We start from the raw sequence: 22,446 nt of genomic DNA on the forward strand, positions 1-22,446 counted from the left end.
GTAGTGTCTTACGAACACAAAGACGCAGAAAGAAGCGATACAGTATGTCTGTTATTGCTATTTTGTCTGTTATTGAAACTGAAGGTTTGGGTAATGACCGGATAACCCTAACCATAAGCTGACCTTTATTGATGACAAGGATAATGATGAAAATTTTGCTTCAATCACAAGTTGTTCTTTTTCTTAAATTGCAAACTTGTAGTTTAATGGTGCCCCGATGGCGTCCAAAGTTATACGTATGATCATCAAATTATCAACACTAGCCTTGTGTTCAGAAAGCGACGGACGAAACGCAGCTCAGGGCATATTCAAAGGAAAAGTCCGCCCTGCCTCCTAACGATCGATAAGTACACGCATTAGTGATGCCTGATCGGACTATGGTTTACGACATGCACTTGTGCAGGTACGTTTCTCAGCGCTGCATCAGGTAGTCTGTCCGACCAATCTTGTTGTTGTTATGTAGTAGTATATATAGTATATATAGTAGTGACTGACTATATATAGTAGTAGAACCTTTATATGCACACTTGTTTCTTTCGCACCTCGGTTACTGTATCGTTCTCGTACTGTTAGTGTTTCATACTTCGTTACATTTTTTGCTACTTGTGTTCAGTGGTTTTGGTTGAGCGTGACATCACTAACGTTATGTGTCTAGTTTGCACTGGCACCGCAGCTTGCGAAAAACGGTCGTTTGAGAAACAAACAAAGCAGATATTATGACATATTGTAACTGTAGGTAATCACGATGCTTATGCAGTGTTGCTGAACATTGCGGAGGCGAAATAAGGCTTTCTTTACTTACTTCTGATCATTAGGGTCTCTCTCTGTAGCACGGAGGGGGGTTGACCGGCGCTTTTGACAGGAGCTAGACTGGGAATCGGGGATTTAGTTCCTTAGGCGGCCCAATGCTTGAAGCCCGCCGACTCTCACTGCGTAAAATAACCACCGGGTGCCAAAGATAACCCAAGCGGCAGAGAGCTCCGTATGCCCCAGAGAAGGCTTGGCGGGACAAAAAAGCCAGACCTGACAATGAGCGCTGCCTTTCCCTTCGCCCGTCTCATTTGTACTCCCTGTGCTACGCTCCCGCTCAAGAGTAATGCCTTGTGCCTGGATACATCGACCCGCACAGAGCGAGAAACATGATCAATTTCATTAAGTTTTATTGTAAACCACACGAGCCTAAAACGTGATCAAGCTGTTTGAACAATGCTGAGTTTTTAACATTTGAAGCCACTTCCACCAGTCGTCAGATTACCCAGCCGATCGACTGTCTTTTTTCTTGTTAAGCAATTAGCCTTCGGGCATATATATATATATGTTAAGGTATAAGGAGTTGTACCAATTAGTAATGTAGCACAGCTTGTTTGTTAAAACCATTCTTTATTCATGTTGTTCGCACCGGTACTAGCCATAACTCGCGGATTGATTTCGCCTGTATACAGGCTGTGTGCTGTGGCATGTTGACGTGGGCGTAATCAGATGTATTGGATGTTGGACCTCATGAGCATGCGAAGGTGGATGAAGCCTAGCAACATGAGCGGAAGGGGCGTCTCAAAGTGTCGTAGTCAGCCACTGCGATATATTCAGCTGTGCCGATGATAGGCATGTTGACGTGGGCGTAATCAGATGTTTTGTATGCCGAACCTCATGAGCATGGCAAGGAGGATCAAGCCTGGCAACGAGAGCGGAAGGGGCGTCACGTAGTGACGTAGTCAGCCACTGCGATATAGTCAGCTAATCGTATTTCGTTTTCGCATTTCAGCCCGAGCACTCTTTCCCGTCGTATCGCGTGGAGGCCCTGAACGAACTTTCAATCCAGCGGAATCAACATCAAATCAACAGATCAAACTCATCGGTCAGCGATATGAATTTCTCAAACGAACTCTTCGAGACCGATCCGTTCGCTGAAGACTTTTTAAACGAATCCTTCACGACCAACGCATCCGGGCCGGATGTCTTGAACGAATCCTGCACGACCAACGCGTCCGCTCCGGTCCTCCCTCCGGCGGCGTCGCCTGCTCAACCGGCCGTCATCATCACCGTAGCCGTGCTGGCCATCGTCGGGAACCTTCTCGTCATCGCAGTGACCACCAGACGACGGACGTTCCCCTCCTCCAGTCGACTCTTCATCTCCTCCATGGCCTGGTCGGACTTATTCGCCGGCTTGATCTTCACGGTCATGGTCGCGCCTGCCGGGGCCGGAGAGTGGGTGTACTCGGACACAGCCGCCCAGGCCTCTGCAGCCATAGCAGGGTCCTCCCTGGTGCTTAGTATGATTGCTCTTGCAGGTAACATTTCTTCTGATGATGATACTTCGATCTGTCGTAAGTCGTGTCTTCTAGTCATATCTGATGGTGTTCAGATCACTTACCTTTTTCAGCCCTTAGGTCTTCAATTAATGTTCCTGATTTAAAATGACCATTTTGGACGTTTTGTCTTTATTTAACGTTACAAATATTCACCAATGTGGCTGCTATCCAGGTCTCTTATCTCTACATATACCATAATTATAGTAATCAGCACATTTTGACTTTCACAGTTATTTTATGTACTTTGACATTTGGACAGGGTCATATCAAAAGGAATATTTTTTCAATTGCACTGCAAGGGAAAAATTGTACATAGATATTTGTTTCTTCATATTCTGATATTGCTGAGTCATTGCATGAGAAAATCAGGCAGGGGGCGGAAGATGGGGTCGGTCAAGTCGGTCCATACTTATAGGTGTACATGTGATAGGTATGTGGAACTATGAACAGCCATAGAATTAAAACCTTCCAGCTGTTTTTCATTGTGCAGTTCTTGGACCCAGAGGTTCCAGTAATTAACCATAAATTTTTTCATTTTTGAGGGTCTCCGAGGGGGGTCCCAGAACTGCATTACGAATAGCTGGAGGGGTTTAGCTCTAAGGCTGCCCATAGTTCAACATACTTATCACACATGAGTCGACTTGGCCGACCCCTGTCTGGTTTTCTCCTGCAATGACTCTAAAAGACCTATTGTACACTAACACTATATTTTGTAATGTCGTTGTGCTTAGGTTTGAACCTGGACCGGCATTACGCTCTCATGAACGACGGGGCTGGCGTCTCTCCCAAGAAGGCTGGAATCTTCCTGGTCTCAGCTTGGGTTGGGATATACGCCTGGTACATTTTCTGGACAGTCTATGGGGTTCCCGTGTATTACGATTCAGTCATGGCCATGGTATCATATGACATTACGGCCAATATGTGGTTTACCGCAGTTTCTTTTGGCATATTATGTAGTCCTCTTATCCTTACCATGTATTGTGTTGTCTGGATCTTAAAAGCACTGTGCACTCATTACGAGCCACCAGCTGCTCCAGTTATCAACATAAATGTGAATGGGCCCGGGGTTCCACCTCAGAATGCCAACCCCCAGCAACAACCACCAAACAACCCCCAACAACAGCTCCAAAACAACCCTCAGCAACAACCACAAAACAACCCTCGACAACAACCACCAAACAACCCTCAGCAACAACCACCAAACAACCCCCAGCAACAACCCCAAAACAACCCTCAGCAACAACCCCAAAACAACCCCCAACAACAACACCAAAACAACCCCCAGCAACAACACCAAAACTACAACAGCGATCGTTCGTACGCTAAGGTTGTGCTGATCCTAACCCTTGTACAGACAATAATGCACCTTCCAGGTATCTGTGCTTTCATTGCAAGTCACCTTGGTTATGATCTGCCAACCTTCTTGTTTTGGTCATTTTGGTTAGCAATGTCCAACACCTTTTGGGACGTTTTCGTGTACAGTGTGTTCCAAAAATCCTTCCGTAAAGTCATAGCTGAGACAGCTGTCTACTCTTATTTGTACATTGTGTGCTGTATCAGAGGCCGTGTGGACGTGGATGACCAGCAGAACATTCAAATGAGCTCTCTGTGAAACGGTTGAATTCACAGTGCAGTACTCTGTATGTCCACTAAAGTAATTCTACTTAATTCAGATTTATGTAATACATGTATATGGATTTGGTTGTATGTATGACTTGTTCCAACTTACTAACAATATATGGATAAAGTAAGAAAGACATATTTGTGCATATTTTTATTAGTGTTATTACGTGTTAACACATGAGCCTAAAATATAGAATATCAACTTTTTAAACAGTGACTTGTAACCACATTTTAGCACAAATGATTCAAGTTTTTACATACACGACTTTGGGAGATAATTGATGATGTATGTGATCTTAACATTTACATTGATTCTAATGTAGAGACAAATTTAATGAATAGAAATTTGTTTTGCAACATTGGTGCCATCGCTATATGTGGTAGTCTCATGGAATATATGTATTTGGATAACTAGAATAAAGAGTCATGTTAGAGTTCCAGCAAAGTGTTTATGACTATTATTTAGGAAGGGAAATACGAAAATATGTTAAGACACTTTTAACACAAGGTTTGGAAAATGATTGAAATATCTAAGCTTTTATAAATTCGTTGTTATTTTGTATGCTGTTGAAAACCTTTATAGTTCACCAATCAAGCAGGCTATGACAATGTTAATATTTAATCCTACTTCCACCAGTCTTAAGATTACCCAGCCTAACTTCCTTTTTTCTTTAGGTGTGAGAAGTGTATTTGATTCACATCTATTAACGGAGCCAAAAGCAGAATGCTTGTAGAAAATCCATTCCTCAAAAACACAGATATAAACAGTTACGTTGGGTAGGAACACAGTTGAACATACAAATGTACATGAAAATAAGAAAGACAGCATTTTCGAGAGAATGCAGGATACTTTCCTTCCATTGATAAGGACGTATGAATTATTACGTTTCTGCATTATGCAAAGTAGGTCCTAATTAGCATAACACACATTCCATTGTATTGACCTCTCCTAAAGCTACCTATATCTCGAATAGGATATGCCTTACATTGACTACAAAAGACATATGAAGCTTCTGCATTTATTATGCAAATGAGGTCCACAATAGCATAACGTCCTTTCTGTTACATTAACCTTCCCTACAAGTCCAATATGACATCTATAGCATGAACGGTAAGGGGAATATGAAATTTCTTAATAAATTATGCAAATGAGATCCCCATTAGCATAAAGTACATTTGCAGTATGTACCTAAACCTCCAATATGACAATTGTAGCGTTAACCGTAAAGGAAAAACAAGTTTCTGAATAAATTATGCAAATGAGGTCACCATTAGCATAACGCACATTCCGTTGTACTAGTATTCACCTTTTCTAAAGCAACCTACACCTCCAATATGACATCTGTGACATTAACGTAGCAGAAATATAAGTTCCTGCATTAACAGACCTGCATCTACTTTGTTTTCTGGCAGAAGAAAGAAGAAGAAAGAAGAAGAAAGAAGAAGAAAGAAGAAGAAAGAAGAAGAAAGAAGAAGAAAGAAGAAGAAAGAAGAAGAAAGAAGAAGAAAGAAGAAGAAAGAAGAAGAAAGAAGAAGAAAGAAGAAGAAAGAAGAAGAAAGAAGAAGAAAGAAGAAGAAAGAAGAAGAAAGAAGAAGAAAGAAGAAGACGAACACGCCAGCAAAAATGAACATTTCCGGCATACTCTATACAGTATATAGGGAGGGAAATATCAATATAATATGGATAACGGGAAACAAGAGTTAAGAAGAAGAGTTGGTGTACAACCAATCATAAAAAAATACATGCACAAGCAATACAAATAGGTACAATATTCATAATCGTTTTTGGGCTGCTCAGTATCGCGCGGTGGTACTGAAAAACTTGCCATCCAACCAGCAGAATCTACTATAACAAACCTAAAGCCGACATAGATAGTATAATATGTTGACTTCCTTCTATACTAAATGGCAGATGGTCAGAAGAGACTGACTACAACTGCAGAGTAGCCTTGCGGTCAGGGTTGTTGACTCAGATGAGCACGGAGGTACAACGTTTGAATCCCTGACAGGTCCAGATGGTGTACCCTTTATATCGGCACTTGACACCTATTTCCCCACTCACTCGGTGTAAATGAATACCTAACTTCGGTTCGGGACGTCGCTTGGACAGGCAGTTCGATGGTCTAGTGTTTGAGGAGAGTCACACTTGCAGCACATTAGATAAACCACCACACTTATCGAACGTGTAGGGGTCCATCCTGTTGTGAGCGGATCACATATATCTGTCCGCATATACGGCTTGTTCTGTTCAGTACAAACCTGATGTGTTGCACTATGAGGTGGTTTACCGGGTATGCAATACAAACAGTACCCAGACTACTGCAGTAGCAGACGCAGTAGATTATTATTACTAAACGAGTCATCGGCACACTCTGGAGAGCATGCGTGGTCTAAAATGTGTCGGTTGACGTGTTGATCAAAGAAACAGCATGCGAAACCGGTATACTTCATTTTATTAGTTCGTTTACCGGTATAAATGTTTATCTAGAGAGAGGGGGATAGAGAGAGAGAGAGAGAGAGAGAGAGAGAGAGAGAGAGAGAGAGAGAGAGAGAGAAATACATAGATATATAGATAGATGGATGGATGGATAGATGGATAGATAGATGGATAGGACCTATCCTCCTGCTGGCCCCGACAAACAACCCCGCCCCACTTCCCGCTATAGCCCACAAGATCGCTAGCCGTCCAGAGCAATTGTACCGAGCTTCTCCGGACCTACACCGGCCCGCGCCTCGAGCTTCCCCGGACCTACCCTGCCGCTAGCCCGACAACGTGCCCCGCCCCACTTCCCGCTAGCCAAACAAGCTCCGCTCGCCGTACGGCTAGCGATCTTGTGGGCCACAGTGCTTGTGGGCTATAGCGGAAAGTTGGGCGTGGTACGTTGTCGGGCCAGCGGGAGGGTAGGTCCGGGGAAGCTCGAGGCGCGGGCCGGTACAATTGCTCTGGATTCCAGGGTAGTAGACGTCATACTGCAAGGATTTTTCAGAAAAAAATAAAATCCATTCGTTTGAGACAATTACACAACATAGAAAGCCTTGTCGATCCTGCGTCGGCGTTGCACCAGAGTGGTAACACAGACGATCACTCTTAGGTATACACATAAACACCAGGTTGTGTACAGAGAACTTTGCTACCACAAACATGAAATCAGACTCGAATGCTGAAATTTAACCTTCTCCTTCTCCCTTCTGCCTAACTAGCCTGAGTGCCATCTAATTACAAGTAGTGATGACTAACTCTGTAACGTTACCCAATAGAGAACGGGGTGCCAAACGGCTACTTCAGTGTGTTAAAGTTTAAAGACTTAATTAAGACGACTAAAAGGTGAAGTGCCTGGTGGAAGATGTCTCCTTGGAATACTGTATACCACCATCCAACACGCCTTTACACTGCAGCAGCGACACCTAGCTTCAGTGCGAAGTAGAACCAGTTGCAGCTAGCATTGCCCAGACAATAGTGACAGAAAACGTTGGCCAGGCAAGCAAAGAACCGTCATCCAACATGAAATCAGGCTAGCATGCTGAAAGTTTAACCTGCTTGCTGTTAAAGAAGCCGCACGTCAAAAATTGTATTCGTTATGGCGTCAGGCAGCAGGGAGAAGGTTATTTCTTAGGAAAACAACTTGACAAGAGTAAGAAGGCAGATATGGGGGTGCAAACCATCAACTGGATGCCGTGGAGGGGCTTCGAAAAACTTAAGAAGATCTTCTTCAAGGTCAGGAGTGACTTCAAACTTGTCTACTGAGGTCCTCAAGGTCATGTGCGCAGACGTTTGTGAAGACCGTTTCTTTTTTAATTTTCTACTCGGAGCCATTTTCGCCGTGAGGCCACACTATGTAAATTCACTGGATGGCATATTCGCCCGCGCATTTATTTTCGCTTGATTTCGAAAAAAAAACGCAAGAAATTTCGTTCCCCTCCGAGTGCTTCGAGTGGCAGCTTTGACTTGAGTTAACTGTTAACGTTAGCTGTAGAAAACCGAGGAGGTAAAAACGAGGGAAGTGGATGTAGAAAAATCTGCACTGCTGACAGATCCTAGAGTAGAGTAGAGTAGAGTAGAGTAGAGTAGAGTAGAGTAGAGTAGAGTAGAGTAGAGTAGAGTAGAGTAGAGTAGAGTAGAGTAGAGTAGTAGAGTTGATTCCGCCAGTAGGAACTCCGGTTCCAGTTTAGCATTAGGCCGCTCTTCGATTCATCCTGACAGGATGATCCTGTCAACAGTGGAAAAAATTGTTCTGTTGACAGGATCATCCTGCGATTGTTCTATTGTTGACAGTCAATAGTAGCCTATACCTGAGGCTCCAGAGGCGGTTGGAAAGAGTAGAAATTGGCCATATGGAAGACCGCCAGCAGTGGAGAGCCTTCACTCTTCACTGAACGCTATGCTGCCCCGGCGGCTGGCTAAAGCTATGGGAGAGAGTGAGAGTGAGTGAGTGAGTGAGTGAGTGAGTGAGACAGAAAACATGCAAGAGGAGTTAGTCTGCTATAGGGGTACAGTTTGCCGGCATATTGGACCCTCCCTCCCTTAGCATACTATTCAGTCTATTTGGCCAATTTCTACAAATTTTCCAACCATCCGCGGAGCCTGGTAGCCTCAGGCAAAAGCGAAACCTACACCTCATTTAATCTCCAAGCAGATCTACACCGGGCGCGAAAATCGTATATGCTAGCCAGAGAAGGTCCAGTCAGCCCGGTAGAAACAGATTATTCACGAAAGTATCCGAAATCTCCAAAAACTTTTCTAAATTAAGAAATACACAGAAACTCATATTCCTTTTAAAATCATCCAGCCCACTCATCATTGAAAGTGTGGGACTTTTTATTTTCCACTGCTTTCAGAGAAGAAATCAAACCCCGCATTAGTACCATAGATATAGAAACTTACTGTAGAATAGCAATATAGAATGATTTTGTATTCATGTATACCTTTGTTTTACCTTACATTTGTATTTCGACATTGTTGTCAACATGCAATTAGCCTACGGGCATGAATTTGCAATAAACTATTAATTAACACGCAATTGTTACCTAATCTCCCCGCAGTCAAACTGCGCTTAGAAAGAAGGTGCGAATTGTGCCGGCGTGCAAAGCCCGGCGCCCGTCTGGCTGACTGGACCTTCTCTGGCTAGCATATACGATTTTCGCGCTCGGTGTAGATCTGCTTGGAGATTACACCTCATTGGCCAATGACGGGAAACCCCTCATCACGTGACGTCCAGCTGGCTGGCAGACTGTTTCTAGCCTAGCCTATTCCATCTAAAAGCGGGGTAAGTATAAAACTGTTTTTATGTCGATAGTATTGTGATATGTACAACGCACAAGCAAACAAACTAGATAATATAAAGATAAGTTTTACATTTTTTTATCACGCATAGATATACCAAAAGCCTGTATTTTGTTTTACTCTACATTATAGATTTGAAGACAATCCCGACCCCCCTCCTCTCTTTAATAGTCGGACCCATCAGATTTATCACATGGCCTTGATCATAAAATCTCGCCCTGCCACTTTCCAGAAGACACCGCCATCATGGCAGACCTTCCAGAACCCGTCACCAACCCGCAGATTAAGTACACACAGGTATCGTTGTTTAGGATCATTCCATATTGTCTGTGTCTCGGCAAACCTCCTTGGTCTCGGGAATGCATGGGACACTGGTGACTGGAGTTTTGTGGAACGCCCCTTTTTACCTTGCCAAGAGGGTTATGTATCCAGTGCCGTGTCTGCCTGTATGTGTGTGTGTGTGTGTATGTGTGTGTGTGTGTGTGTGTGTGTGTGTGTGTGTGTGTGTATGTGTATGTATGTGTGTGTATGTGTGTGTATGTGTATGTATGTGTGTGTGTGTGTGTGTGCGTGAGAGTGTGTGTGTGTATGTGTGTGTGTGTGAGTTAGTGAGTGTGTGTGTGTGTGTGTGTGTGTGTGTGTGTGTGTGTGTGTGTGTGTGTGTGTGTGTGTGTGTGTGTGTGTGTGTGTGTGTGTGTGTGTGTGAACGATGTCTTGAGAAAGCCTGGATGGATTGAATTCATTTTGGTGTGGGGGTTTAAATGTTGAGATTTGGGACCCCCTAGTGGCTTGAACTGTAACTCTTGTTTTGATATCTTGTAGCCTCCGTTGCAGCAAAGAGGTTGGTTGCAGGCTCTGACGCGGCTTTTTGGGGGGCTAAATAATGCACATTTTGCAGCCAGCCCGTAACCATCAGCCCGGGACCCAGTAATTATAGTTATATAGTTTTGCTGGCTGCAAAAAGTGTATTATTTAGCTCCCCAAAAAGCCGCGTCAGAGCCAGCAACGGCGGCTCAAGACCTTGAGTGTTACAATTGTGTACTGCAATCAATGAATCAAGGCCTTTACAAGCTATTATAACATTTTTACTGGTTGGACCAGTCACTGCCTGTATCACAGCCTCGGCCAACACAAATGCATTTTTTCTCTATGATAGAACTTTTGGCACCTCATACATAATGTCCTTGAGGTACTGTAAATGCAATTAAGTTCGCTGTGATTTGATATTGCAGTAGGGAGAAAATGGAGTGTTCGCAGTGGTTTGCAGTTTGCAGTTGAAACGTGGTAGGCGGGCAGATAACACAATGAGCATTTTTGCGGTGAAGAGGTTAAATACCGCAAAATCCGCAAACATAAAACCACTGCAAAGTTCAATGCATTTACAGTAAATTTATTTATAGATAATGTTACAACAAAACAGCACATAGTCGGTTGATTAGGAGCTCCATGTGTTTCTTTTTGTTAGATCTTCATCAACAACGAGTGGCACAACTCTGTGAGTGGGAAGACCTTCCCCACCTTCAACCCAGCCACAGAGGAGAAACTTGCAGATGTGCAGGAAGGGGACAAGGTGATAATTTATCATTTTCGCTTTTAACTTTCTTTCACGTTCACCTGTCGATTTAAAGGCATCCAGAGCATTTTATGAGTCTTGAAACTTAAATAAAAAAACTCCAATTTATAGTCATTCCTACACATACTAAGTTTCAATAACACTATACCATTACATATGGACATTAAAGGAGCAAAGATACGATGCCGTTGTGTGGTGAGAACTGGTTAAAAATCCAAGGCCTTAAATAAAATAGACTGATCCCGACTGTCTATCAAAATTAGTAGTTCGACCAATGAGAGAGCGACTGCATGCTCGTCAAATATTTGCATTTTTATGTTTTAATTTTGCATTTCTACGTTTTGACGGAGGTGGGCGGAGCTATGGTATCGATCTATTTACACTAGGCACGTGAAACTAAAAGATTATCATGTACCTTTTTTTTGTGACGCTTTTGAGCAATTTTTGATAAGAAATCCTCACGCAAATGTGGTAAACAGTGGCATTAAATGTCCATTTCATAAAAATTTCAGCAACTAGAATATTTCTAGTTTTCAAGCCTCGTAAAATGCTCTGGGTGCCTTTAATTCTACGGATGACATCTTTGCATGCAACAAGTTTCGTCCATTTCCCCCCACCCGGACCCCCCAAAAATGTTCTCTACCATACTGTAAATCGTTCAAAGCAGCTGCAAAAGGAGCAAATATATGTCGTTGATTGCAAGACAAATATTGGAAAAAGGATACTAATGTCGTAGAATGACAAAGTCAATTCCAATCCAAAGTCAAAGAAGAAGATGTGAAAGAACAAAACTGTACTAAAGTACTACTCTCCAAGCAGAGGTTTGGCTCCAGGTCGTTTTTAGCCGTTTCTGTGACTTAAAGAAAATGGGACAAAAAAGAAAGCCGACAAAAACGCTTAAAAACAGGTCAAAAACCATCCGAGTCGAACCTCTGCTTGGAGAGTAAGCTAAGCATGGTTTACTGGTTATGCAACAGAAAGAAAGTACAGTATTTGAACTGCTGTCCTCTCTCTGTAAGCTTAAGCCTTCAAGAAAGTCATTTGTTGTGTTTGGATGCGACAGAAAGAAAGTGGTTGAACTGCTGTCCTTTCTCTTAAAAAAAGTCATTTGTTTGGTTGGATGCAAAATGATTCTGTTATTTCTGCTCTGTAGGCAGATGTGGACAAGGCTGTTGCCGCAGCCAGGGCGGCCTTCAAGATCGGCTCCCCCTGGAGGACCATGGATGCATCGCAGCGCGGCCGCCTCATGCACAAGCTGGCAGATCTCATTGAGAGGGACAGGGTCTACCTGGCTGTAGGTTACAGAGATTTTTATCCAGAGTTTTACTCAATCTCCTTGTCCCCTCCTACTTGGAAAGTCCTTGATGCTTTGAAAATACAAAATGTATATCAAGATACCCGAGAACAATTTGTTTTTCCCAGAGTCTGGGGTTGTTGGACAATGGAAAAACTTTTGCTGAAGCTTATGATGTGGACTTCGGTTTTGAAAGGATCTTAAGATGCTTTAAAAATATATCAAGATGCTCAAGAACAGATAAGAACAGTTTGTTTTTTCCAGAGTCTGGAGGTGTTGGACAATGGCAAGCCTTTTGCTGAAGCCTATGAGGGGGACTTGGGTGCAACCATCGACACGCTGCGATATTACGCCGGCTGGTCCGACAAGGTCTGTGGGAAAACCATCCCAGTCGGTGAGTTGTTCGTTGATTAAGCTTGTTCCCAGGGGAACATGCCGTATTACTCAACATTCTATTACTTTACATTGTACACCTACTATATCTGGAAGATGACACCCACACGACGTGTAATTTGTGTGTATTTCATTGTTCTCTTATTGTTAGTAATAATGATAACCTTTATTGGACATTCATGCCCTATCGGGCTAAGTACAGGCACAGGTACAGATACAAAATTTGTGGTAAAGAAAATATGATGACACTGACAGAACTCTAATACTAATCTAAAACATTGGTTCTAAAACTACTCTAATACATAGCTTCGGCTTCTTCTCGTGTCTTTGTGATGTTAGAAATATAGGTTAAGAATTGGATTTGTTTAATATAGTATGGTCAAACGCATAAGAAGAATGAATTTGTCAATACTAGACATAGGTTGAAACTTGAAAGTGACCTAGTCAGACCCATTGTCTTGTACACATTTTTCACAAAAGCAATTATACATAAGGCCACACCAATTTAATTTCTTGGTTAACGGAATTTTCAAAAAAAATTAGAAATCAACATGAAAACAGAATCTCAGAGGAAAGTTTGTACTTTGGTGCACACAGTTTCAGGGAGTGAACAGGGTCAGGTGCAAGTTTTCACTCTAGCCTTCTGTTTTAATGATGTCCTTTGATTAAAAAAAAATCTGTTAACGAAGAAATTAAATTTGTGTGGCCTAACGATAAAAAGTGCATGAAATGTTATAATGAATGAAGACCTTTATTGCACATTTCTGCCACACTTGGCTAAGTACAGGTCACAACAAAACAAAATAACAAGTACAGTTAACGGGTACAAAAAGAATATGACTATCATTAGATAAATTCTACTTCTCCTCGCTTTTCGGTTATAGTAGATATAAAAGAACAGACGTGTTTTTCAATGGGAGGTTTGTCTAGTCGCATTAGGAATATGAATTTTTGTACAGTACTTAAATGTGTGAATTAGGGAAATAGGTTTTCTACAAGCTTATACAGTTCATTTCTTGTGTTCTGCAGATGGACCCATGTTCACCTACACCAGGCATGAGCCGGTGGGAGTGTGTGGCCAGATCATACCTGTAAGTTCCTCTCAATGACCCAACTGATGAAATGGACATAGCCTCTATAGCTCTGAGCTTCTTCTGTATCAGTCTATCTGTTATAATAGCTGGTATAACCTGGCCCTTTGACATGACACACCAGCTTCGGTACCTGTTTCCATATAACTGGTATAACCTCAATTCAGCATAACACACCAGCTTCACAGGCACGCGGCGCGGGAGCAGCTGGTTAAACTACACTGCACTGAACGACCTGTAACGCAGAACCTTTGCACATCTGATTACAAGCATTGTTATCAATTTGAAAGCTATCTACATCTACATCTACATCTACGTCTACATAGGAGTTGCCCCCAAATAACCCCTTCAGGGGCAAAGTAGGGGGGGAGTTGAGGTCCCGGGCTAAGGCGGGCAGGCCTCCAGCCTGGCACGGAACGACTCAACGGTGGGAGCCGTCGCAACCGTGCCAGGCAGGGTATTCCATTGTGGGATGGTACGGGGAAAGAAAGAGTGAGGATGCTTCTACTTGGCTGTGTTTTTGTTTTGTTTTGTGGCTTATTGTGTGCCGATTTCTAATTGTATATCGGTTCTAATTGTAATCAGTAACATCAATGTGTTTATAAAGACAAGTCAAACTCTACAACTGCATAAAATTTGGAGATTTAATTCCAGGTGGTTCAAGTGACATCCATCACTCTTCTTCAGCGTCACTAAAATGAACTTGGGCAAAACGAATACAATGCTAGTCATTCTAACTGGGAAAACCGGTTGAACATGCCACGGGCACTAACTCATAAGAAATTGTATTTCGTTTTGCCCAGAGTTCATTTTAGTGACACTGAAGAAGAGTGATGGATGTCACTCAAAACGTCCGGATTGAAATCTCCAAATTTTATCCAGTTGTAGGGTTTGAATAGTCTGTATATATTGTTAACCTGAATGTCTAACCCTCATAAACGTATCGAAGCGTTTGTTTTCTGCAGTGGAACTACCCGGTGATGATGGTTGCCTGGAAGATAGGACCAGCCCTGGCCTGTGGAAACACCGTCGTGCTGAAGCCAGCTGAGCAGACGCCTCTCTCCGCGCTGTATGTCGCCGCTCTGGTCGTGGAGGTACATTGTGTTTTTCTTGCTTTGTACCTCCATGAAAAATGGAGGTATGGTTTTTGATTACTGAGGCTGTATCAGTGTATGTGTGCGCATGTGCGTGTCTGGGGATAGATCTCAAGAACCGCTGAATCAATTGAAATGATGTTTGGCATGTGGGTAGGTCTTGGGAAGACAAAGGTTAAGGTCAAGTTTTGGTGCCTGGTGTGTGACCTTGGTACTGCAGCAGAATTTTCGTTTTTTTTAAACGTGGTATCAAGTCTTGATTTTTTGGCTGCTTTTAAAAAACAGAGAAAGAAGGGAACAGTAAGGAAAGTAAAAAGAAAAAAGAAATAGATAAACAATGGGAAAAGATCAGATTAGGAACAGAAAATGAAAGATAGAAACAAGAAGACTTTTTTAATGACTTTTTTACTTGTGCTACTCCAGGCCGGCTTCCCCCCAGGAGTGATCAACATCGTCCCCGGTTACGGCCCGACGGCCGGAGCGGCCATCGCTGAACACATGGACGTGGACAAGGTGGCCTTCACTGGCTCCACTGATGTAGGCATCTCGTAGATAATTTTTCCCAGTGACACAAGCATTAAGAATCCTGTCTATAGTGACCACCTGTCCACATAAAGTAGATTTTATCAGTCCCCTGAGTGGTCTTCTTGTCATTCATCCAACAGCCAACAAAAGTCCATCAGTAAAGTTATTTAACTGAAATGTTGCTTGAATTGAAGGACTCTTTATTTGTACACAACCAAATGTTTTATTCAACCAACGTTTTGGTGACCATCTGTCACCTTCCTCAGGGCAATTCTGACTGGTTCACATTGCACTACAGCTGTAGGTTCAGCTGCTTACTGATGCGGTCCTAAAAGCAAAGTGGAAGGTGACAGATGGTCACCGAAATGTCAGTTGAATAAAACACTTGGTTGTGTACAAAGGGTATTTTTATTCAGTGACCTGATGAAGTATTTCTTATTGACGTACTTGTTAAAAGGTTGGGAGGATTATTCAGCAGGCGGCAGGGAAGAGTAACCTGAAGCGGGTGTCGCTGGAGCTGGGAGGGAAGAGCCCACTCATTGTGTTCGCTGACTCTGATCGTGAGTACCCCTGTAGCTGAGTTACATTACATTTTGTAATACACATGTACCTAGCCTGAATACCAGACTGTTTCCATGCAGGGTCTACACAAACCAACTCCAATGGCTCCAGGACCAACATGCCCCCAGGAAAATTTTCCACAGCACTCTGAGTCAGAGTGTTCCTCAGGGTCTAACTCAGGGTTGGGTCTGCTGTTAACTTTAGACGAGGACATGTTGGCCCTGAACCGAGGAGATGGCCTGTGTGGGCCCGGGAAACAGTCTGGCATCTACTGGCTAACACGTGCCTAATTTATGCTAGCATAAAACGCACAAAGAGCAGTAGATATTTTTATGTGAAAAAAAAATCATATAATGATATTTAGTTGTTGTTGTAATGATATGGAAAATAGTTATCAGTGTCGTGCTTCAAAATTGAATAACCTAATACAAAATGTATCCCTCTTGTGCAAGAAGAAGCTCGAGCAACTAGATCAGGATTTTGGAAAATGACATTGTAATTTACATACATGTATCGTTCCTCCCAACATAAATCTTGACATACATGTACCTACCAAAGTACCCCACGAAGCAAATTCTATCCAGATGCTTGAGTAACTGTTTTTTTGCGTATATTATTACCTGAATGTCTACTCTTCACCGACGTATGCCTCTTGTGGCGTCAGTGGACTAGCGGTTAGGCTATTAGGCTTGGGGTCGAGAGGTCCCCTGTTTGATTCCCGGCAGTGCAGCGTGTCCGTCGTTGTGTCCTTGGGAAATTAGGCACTTTACACAACTTTCCTCACTCCACCCAGGTGTGAATGGGTACCTGACTTCGGTTTGGGAAGGTCGTATTGAGGTCACCTGGTGCAGCCGAATGGCTCCACACTTCCACAAAGTGCAAGTGTGGAACGTATATGTATCTGTTGCCCATGTGCATTATGTGAACCCCGCACCAATTCAGCACTTGAAAGGCTGCCATTGCACGGGTAATTTCTGACCAATATTATCCAAAGAAGAAGTGAAACCCAAAAAGCGTAGATTGCATTCCATAGTTCTTAGAATACCCATTTGTTCCACTTGTCACCATTGTTAACTCGCACAGTGTCTGTATACCTTTTCTATACATTGTTTCATCTTGCAATTAGCCCTCGGGCAAGAACTGGCAAATAAAACTCTCTTACTCAGAAATTACCCGTGCAAGTGTGGAATGGATGTGTATCTGTTGCCCTTGAGTATTATGTGAACCCTTGTGTATTATGTGCCCTTGTGTATTATGTTATACCGGCTATACAGATACAGATACAGATGCTGTAGGAACACCTTCACTAAATAGCTTCAAAGAACGATTGCAGTCAGATGCGCAAAAGTTAGGTGTGACATGCCGTTCAGTGTAATACAACCAGCTGCTGCTGCGCTGCGTGCCTGCGAAGCTGGTGTGTTACGCCGAAGGGCGGTTATACCGGCTATACAGGTACAGATACAGATGCTGTAGGAACACCTTCACTAAAACCCTGCACCAATTCAGCACTAGAAAGGCTGCCATTGCACGGGTAATTTCTGACCGATATTATTATTGCCGCCCCCCCAGTTGATGTTGCGGTGGAGACGGCTCACAGCGGGCTGTTCGGCAACATGGGGCAGTGCTGCTGCGCCGGCTCGCGCACGTTTGTGCAGGAGTCCATCTACGACGAGTTCGTCAAGAAGAGCGTAGAACGTGCCAACAGCCGAACCATCGGCCACGGGTTTGACCTGAATGCGGAGCATGGACCCCAGGTGAGTAACAGATAAGGTAACACTGCCAACTGGATTTGGGGGTCCTTACCCCATTTTACCTGGACACAAGGAGACTGAAAAGTGGGTTAAAAAGAGTGACTTTTCCCTCCTTTTCACCCCCCATTTTGGGTGAGGACCCCCAAAACATTTGCTTAACCCCCGGTTGAAATCCAGTTGGTAGTGCAAAGGGGAAGCCTAGGTAAAGGTACGTTGATGATGGTTAGACATCCAGGTAATAAGATACACCAAATGACAGTTACTCGAGCAACTGGATAAAATTTTGAATCATGCAGTACTCTAACAACAGGAGCTAATTGACATCTATTGAGCCATCATAAATTGTCTTCCCTTATTATGTTAGTTTTAGTAGTTTTTAACTCAAGTAAAAGGTGCTGAAAGGACTCTCAATGCTCCAATACAAGCTCTATATATTTATTTATTCACTTATTTCATATCAAGACAGCTGGGTTGCCCCTTCAACTTATAAAAGTTGACAATTTGAATTGTAATGCACTAAAAATTCTCTTCTTCAGGTTGACAAAGAGCAGTTTGACAAGATCCTGGGACTCATCCACAGCGGGAAGGAAGAGGGGGCTCAGCTCGGGTGTGGCGGCGATCGTCATGGTGACAAGGGGTACTTTGTCAAGCCCACGGTGTTCTACGACGTGCAGGACCACATGAGGATTGCCAAGGAAGAGGTTTGTTTGTTTGTTTGTTTGTTTGTTTGTTTGTTTGTTTGTTTGTTCAGACCCTTGTAGTGCCTGAGGGCAGAAAGTTTCCTTGCAGTTTTAGTAGCAGGGTATATTTTTACAGGAAGGAGTTGGGTGCAGCTCCAACTGAGATGTCCTGACCCAGGATTGAACCGGGTTTTCTCAGTTAGCAACTAATTTGAACCAGGAGCTAAATTGTGAAACTTCTACCAGTTAAGCTGTAAGTAAGCCAGTTAAGTAGGGATATCCACACATTAACTTAATATGTTGCTTTACTGTACACTGTTGGTATTTCTACAGATCTTTGGACCAGTTCAGACCATCTTTAAGTTCAAGTCCATGGAGGAGGCCATTGACCGAGCCAACAACACGACCTACGGCCTGGCAGCCGGTGTCTTCACTAAGGACATTGACAAGGCCCTGACCATCGCAAACAGCGTGCTTGCTGGGTCTGTCTGGTGAGTACCTTTATCTCATATTTCATCATTGTGGCAAAAATCCTGAATTCAAAATGAATAACACTTCAAGTTACACAACCAGTGAATAATCACCTGCTGACATTTCGGTGACCGTCTGTCACCCTCCTCAGTACAATACTGACTGCAGCTAGGTGTGCTTTGGGACCACATTCTTCACACTGCAGCAGAGACACCTAGCTGCAGTGTGAAGTAGAACCAGTCAGCAATGCCCTGAGGAAGGTGACAGACGGTCACCGAAATGTTGTTAGGTGACTATATATGTACCGGTTGTGCAGTTATAATGCATGCCTGTGTGTTTTCATTGTTGCGATGTGTGTTTTTGCTATGATGCCTGAGGCAAAGAATTAAGATGAAACCAAATGAGTTTTTTTTACACAGGGTGAACACCTACGATCCTGGGTTACTTCAGGCCCCTTTTGGAGGCTTCAAGATGTCGGGCAATGGACGAGAGCTGTGAGTTATGTTTGTTACCGTCGGTTAGGAAGGTTGTGTTTTAGGTGCTGTTTGTCTGTGTGTGTGTCTCTGTGTGTATGTATGTGTGTGTATGTGTGTGTGTGTGTGTGTGTGTGTGTGCGTGTCTCTGTGTGTATGTATGTATGTGTGTGCGTGTATGTGTGTGTGTGTCTCTGTGTGTATGTGTGTGTGTGTGTGTGTGTGGGGGTGTGTGTGTGGGTGTGTGTGTGTGTCTGTGTGTGTGTGTGTGTGTGTGTGTGTGTGTGTGTGTATGTATATATGTATCTGTGTGTGTGTGTGTGTGTGTGTGTGTGTGTGTGTGTGTGTGTGTGTGTGTGTGTGTGTGTGTGTGTGTGTGTGTATGTATATATGTATCTGTGTGTGTGGGGGGGGGTTTGCCTGTTTGTGGTCAGCAGAACTCAAGAAGCTGTGGATGGATCCTTAATGATATTTGGTAGATGGGTAGGGATCAGGAAAATGAAGGCCAGGTTTGCAGTGATAATGGTCCCCCTAGTGGCTTTCTAAGGTACTACTGCAGTTTTGTTATGGACATGCTATCACCAGTTATGATTTTTGATTTGTAGATTAGCTTATTTGAATATATCATTGAATTTGATGGAGGGGAAACAAAACAGGTGATGTAAGTCACCTTTACAGGCTGTCCCCCACACAACATAGAAAATAAGCAATACAGTAGAGGTATACACATAACAGTAATAACTGCAGCAAAAAACCAATGTCCAGATTATTAACATTTAGATAATGTGGCGTGCCTTATTATCAATTCATGATAAAACATTATAAACATTTCTTGTTTCCATCCAGGGGAGAATATGCTCTGCATGAGTACACTGAAGTCAAGACTGTAAGTATATCATGGATGGAGTGCTGTAAATGCAGAAATGTTTGCGGGGATGTAATTTCACGGCAGGGAGAAAATGGAGTGTTCGCAGTGGTTTTGAGTTCGCGTTTGAAACAATAGTAGAGCTACATGTACAGTCGCACGATCGAACGGTTTTTTGCGGTGGTATTAAGTTTGCCGTGAAGAGTTCACCGCAAAACCTTGAACATAAAACCACCGCAAACATCTCTGTATTTACAGTATTAAGTATTAGAATTATATCTAGGTTTGAAATGTTAGGGGGGTGTCCCTGTGGTGTAGTGGTCTGCGCCTTTGCTACTCTGCCACATCTGGTTCAAATTACTTGGACCAGAAGGACTGGGGTTCAAGCCCCACGTAGGGCACCTCTGGACAAGAGGCGCATTGAGTCATACCAAAGACTTTATAAAAATGGTACATACTTATGAAACAGTATGGAAGTTAAACACACTCCACTGCCAGTGGACTAGCCCCCTGCTGCAGTGATTGCACCACAGTGTGGCCCCAGGGCTATGAAACGGAGATGGGCACCGCCCTATACATCAATTATGGTGTGGGAGGATTTTAACTTGAAATGTTAGATTCAGGACTGCAGGCCATTAGAATTACAATGTCACGTTAATATAACCAAATGCTTTTATTTTCTCATTGACTTGTCCTTGAATCCAAAACATCATGACACTATTAATTTTCATTCCCAACGCATTACTGCATTAACTGTACTACAGAACTGTTTCAACCGCAAGCTTAAAACACAATAGAAACCTCCTTTCCCCTTCGCGCACAAAATTGAGTCCCTGCAAAAATGAATGAATTCACAGTACCCTTCATTGCTACATTTATTACAAATGGCTCATGAACTATAAGGTTCTTTGGCAGACCAACGAACCACAGGACTGGTTTGTTTTATGGTTACTATAATCTTTATTTTACACAAAGATTGTTTTGCCCCGAGGTGTATAAACCGCCTGGTCATTTGCTATAATATAAGCACCAAATAAATCCACAGAGCGAAGCGAACGAGATCGATTTATGAGATTAATTTATGAGCTTAATTTATGACATCATAACCGATATGCAATGGGGACTTCTGATTGGTCGACGTCATCTGGCTATGTGATAATCTGTGTTGCATTACAGTAATTCTATGAGTGACATTTATTTCTTTTATTGGCTATAAATGTCAACAGTATTTCTTATGTTGATATTTTGTTTTTCAGGTGACCATCAAGCTGGCTAAAAAGTGCTAGGACGTTACCTACTCTGCAGAAGATAAAGGTCACCCGAAGGGTTTCACAGATGCCTTGATAATGTCTGTGTTGATGAAAAAGCATAATTTTAGCTTCGACCAAAGTCGACCAAAAAGAAAGAAGAGAACATTAAGTTGCTATGTGTTGGTGTTTTATGCATGGGAAAGTTGGAATATCATACACTTAAGAAAGTATGCAGTATTGAATAAACAATGCTTTATAGACAACTTCCATCCCCATGCAGGGGATGGAATAGTCAACAGGCGATGGATGCTTCCGCAGATAGTTCCTCATTCAAGAATGTATTCTTGTCAAGTTATAAGTATATTAAACTGGACTACTCTACTTTTAGAATGGGTGGTAGTCCTCACATATTTTACAATGGGTTTATATGGTATGAACAACCTGAGGCTGACAGACTTGAGCAAGATGGCCCAGAACAGAGTGGACTGGCCGAGAATGGTGGCGAGATGTAAAAGAAGAATTCATCCTGACGCTGGCCACTCATCCGATGAGGAGATCTGATCAAGTATCAAGGAAGTAATCATGGTGAAAGACTTTCTCTACAGCTCTTGTAGTGAAAGGGGAAATCAATAAAAGACAAGGGATGAATATGTTCAAAGAGTGGACTGTGTCCGTGAATAGTTTCATCAGGTTGGTAAGTCACTGAATTAAAAGACTCTTTGGAACGCATCTATATAAGCATCAGCACCTGTGCTGCAGTGTAAAGCTGGTCACAGAAACATTGATTGAAAAATCCACTTGGTTGTGTACAAAGAGTTTTTTTTATTTTATTCAGTGAACTGTGTTGATCTCTTACAGCTACAGAACGCTGGACTGCCTACTTCTTACACAGAATTATCAGAGGACTTGGGAACTTCAGTTAGATTCACATACAGGACATAATGTTCAACAAAAGGGCTTTAACCTTTAGCACCAAATTCCCTATTGGTTACAGAGTTAGGCAGCAGGGAGAGGGTTAAAATCAAACCTCCTTGGTTCAACAGTTCTCAGTTGAAAGCACAATATCATAACAGGTGTATTTCTTTCATATGCATATCACATAACGCATTACAAAACATATTACTGTACAGCTTTAAAAACAAAGATGCAAGAAGTAAGATGAGGCAAAAAATGAGCAACACAAAATGTGATTTTGACAAGCAGTACTTCGGA

The 22,446-nt window shown here is 42.7% G+C and overlaps 2 protein-coding genes across 2 annotated transcripts; both read left to right on the top strand.

The window, feature by feature from the left end:
* Positions 1 to 1,709: 1,709 nt before the first annotated feature.
* On the top strand, positions 1,710 to 3,921 carry LOC136427059 (rhodopsin-like). Its single transcript, XM_066415776.1, has 3 exons — positions 1,710 to 2,288; positions 3,041 to 3,626; positions 3,870 to 3,921. Exons 1-3 carry the CDS (start codon positions 1,865 to 1,867, stop codon positions 3,919 to 3,921), a joined length of 1,062 nt encoding a protein of 353 aa, XP_066271873.1. The 5' UTR covers positions 1,710 to 1,864.
* A 5,479-nt stretch (positions 3,922 to 9,400) lies between these two features.
* On the top strand, positions 9,401 to 21,886 carry LOC136428955 (aldehyde dehydrogenase 1A1-like). The gene is made up of 14 exons (XM_066418804.1): positions 9,401 to 9,510; positions 10,679 to 10,783; positions 11,940 to 12,080; positions 12,345 to 12,474; positions 13,503 to 13,564; positions 14,530 to 14,658; positions 15,082 to 15,195; positions 15,641 to 15,743; positions 17,314 to 17,498; positions 18,032 to 18,196; positions 18,509 to 18,666; positions 19,066 to 19,140; positions 19,966 to 20,005; positions 21,241 to 21,886. The coding sequence occupies exons 1-14, from the start codon at positions 9,460 to 9,462 to the stop codon at positions 21,268 to 21,270; spliced, it is 1,488 nt and encodes a 495-aa protein (XP_066274901.1). The 5' UTR covers positions 9,401 to 9,459; the 3' UTR covers positions 21,271 to 21,886.
* The last annotated feature ends 560 nt before the right edge of the window (positions 21,887 to 22,446 follow it).

This window comes from Branchiostoma lanceolatum, chromosome 2, assembly GCF_035083965.1.
Source record: "Branchiostoma lanceolatum isolate klBraLanc5 chromosome 2, klBraLanc5.hap2, whole genome shotgun sequence".
Taxonomy (NCBI): Eukaryota; Metazoa; Chordata; class Leptocardii; order Amphioxiformes; family Branchiostomatidae; genus Branchiostoma; species Branchiostoma lanceolatum.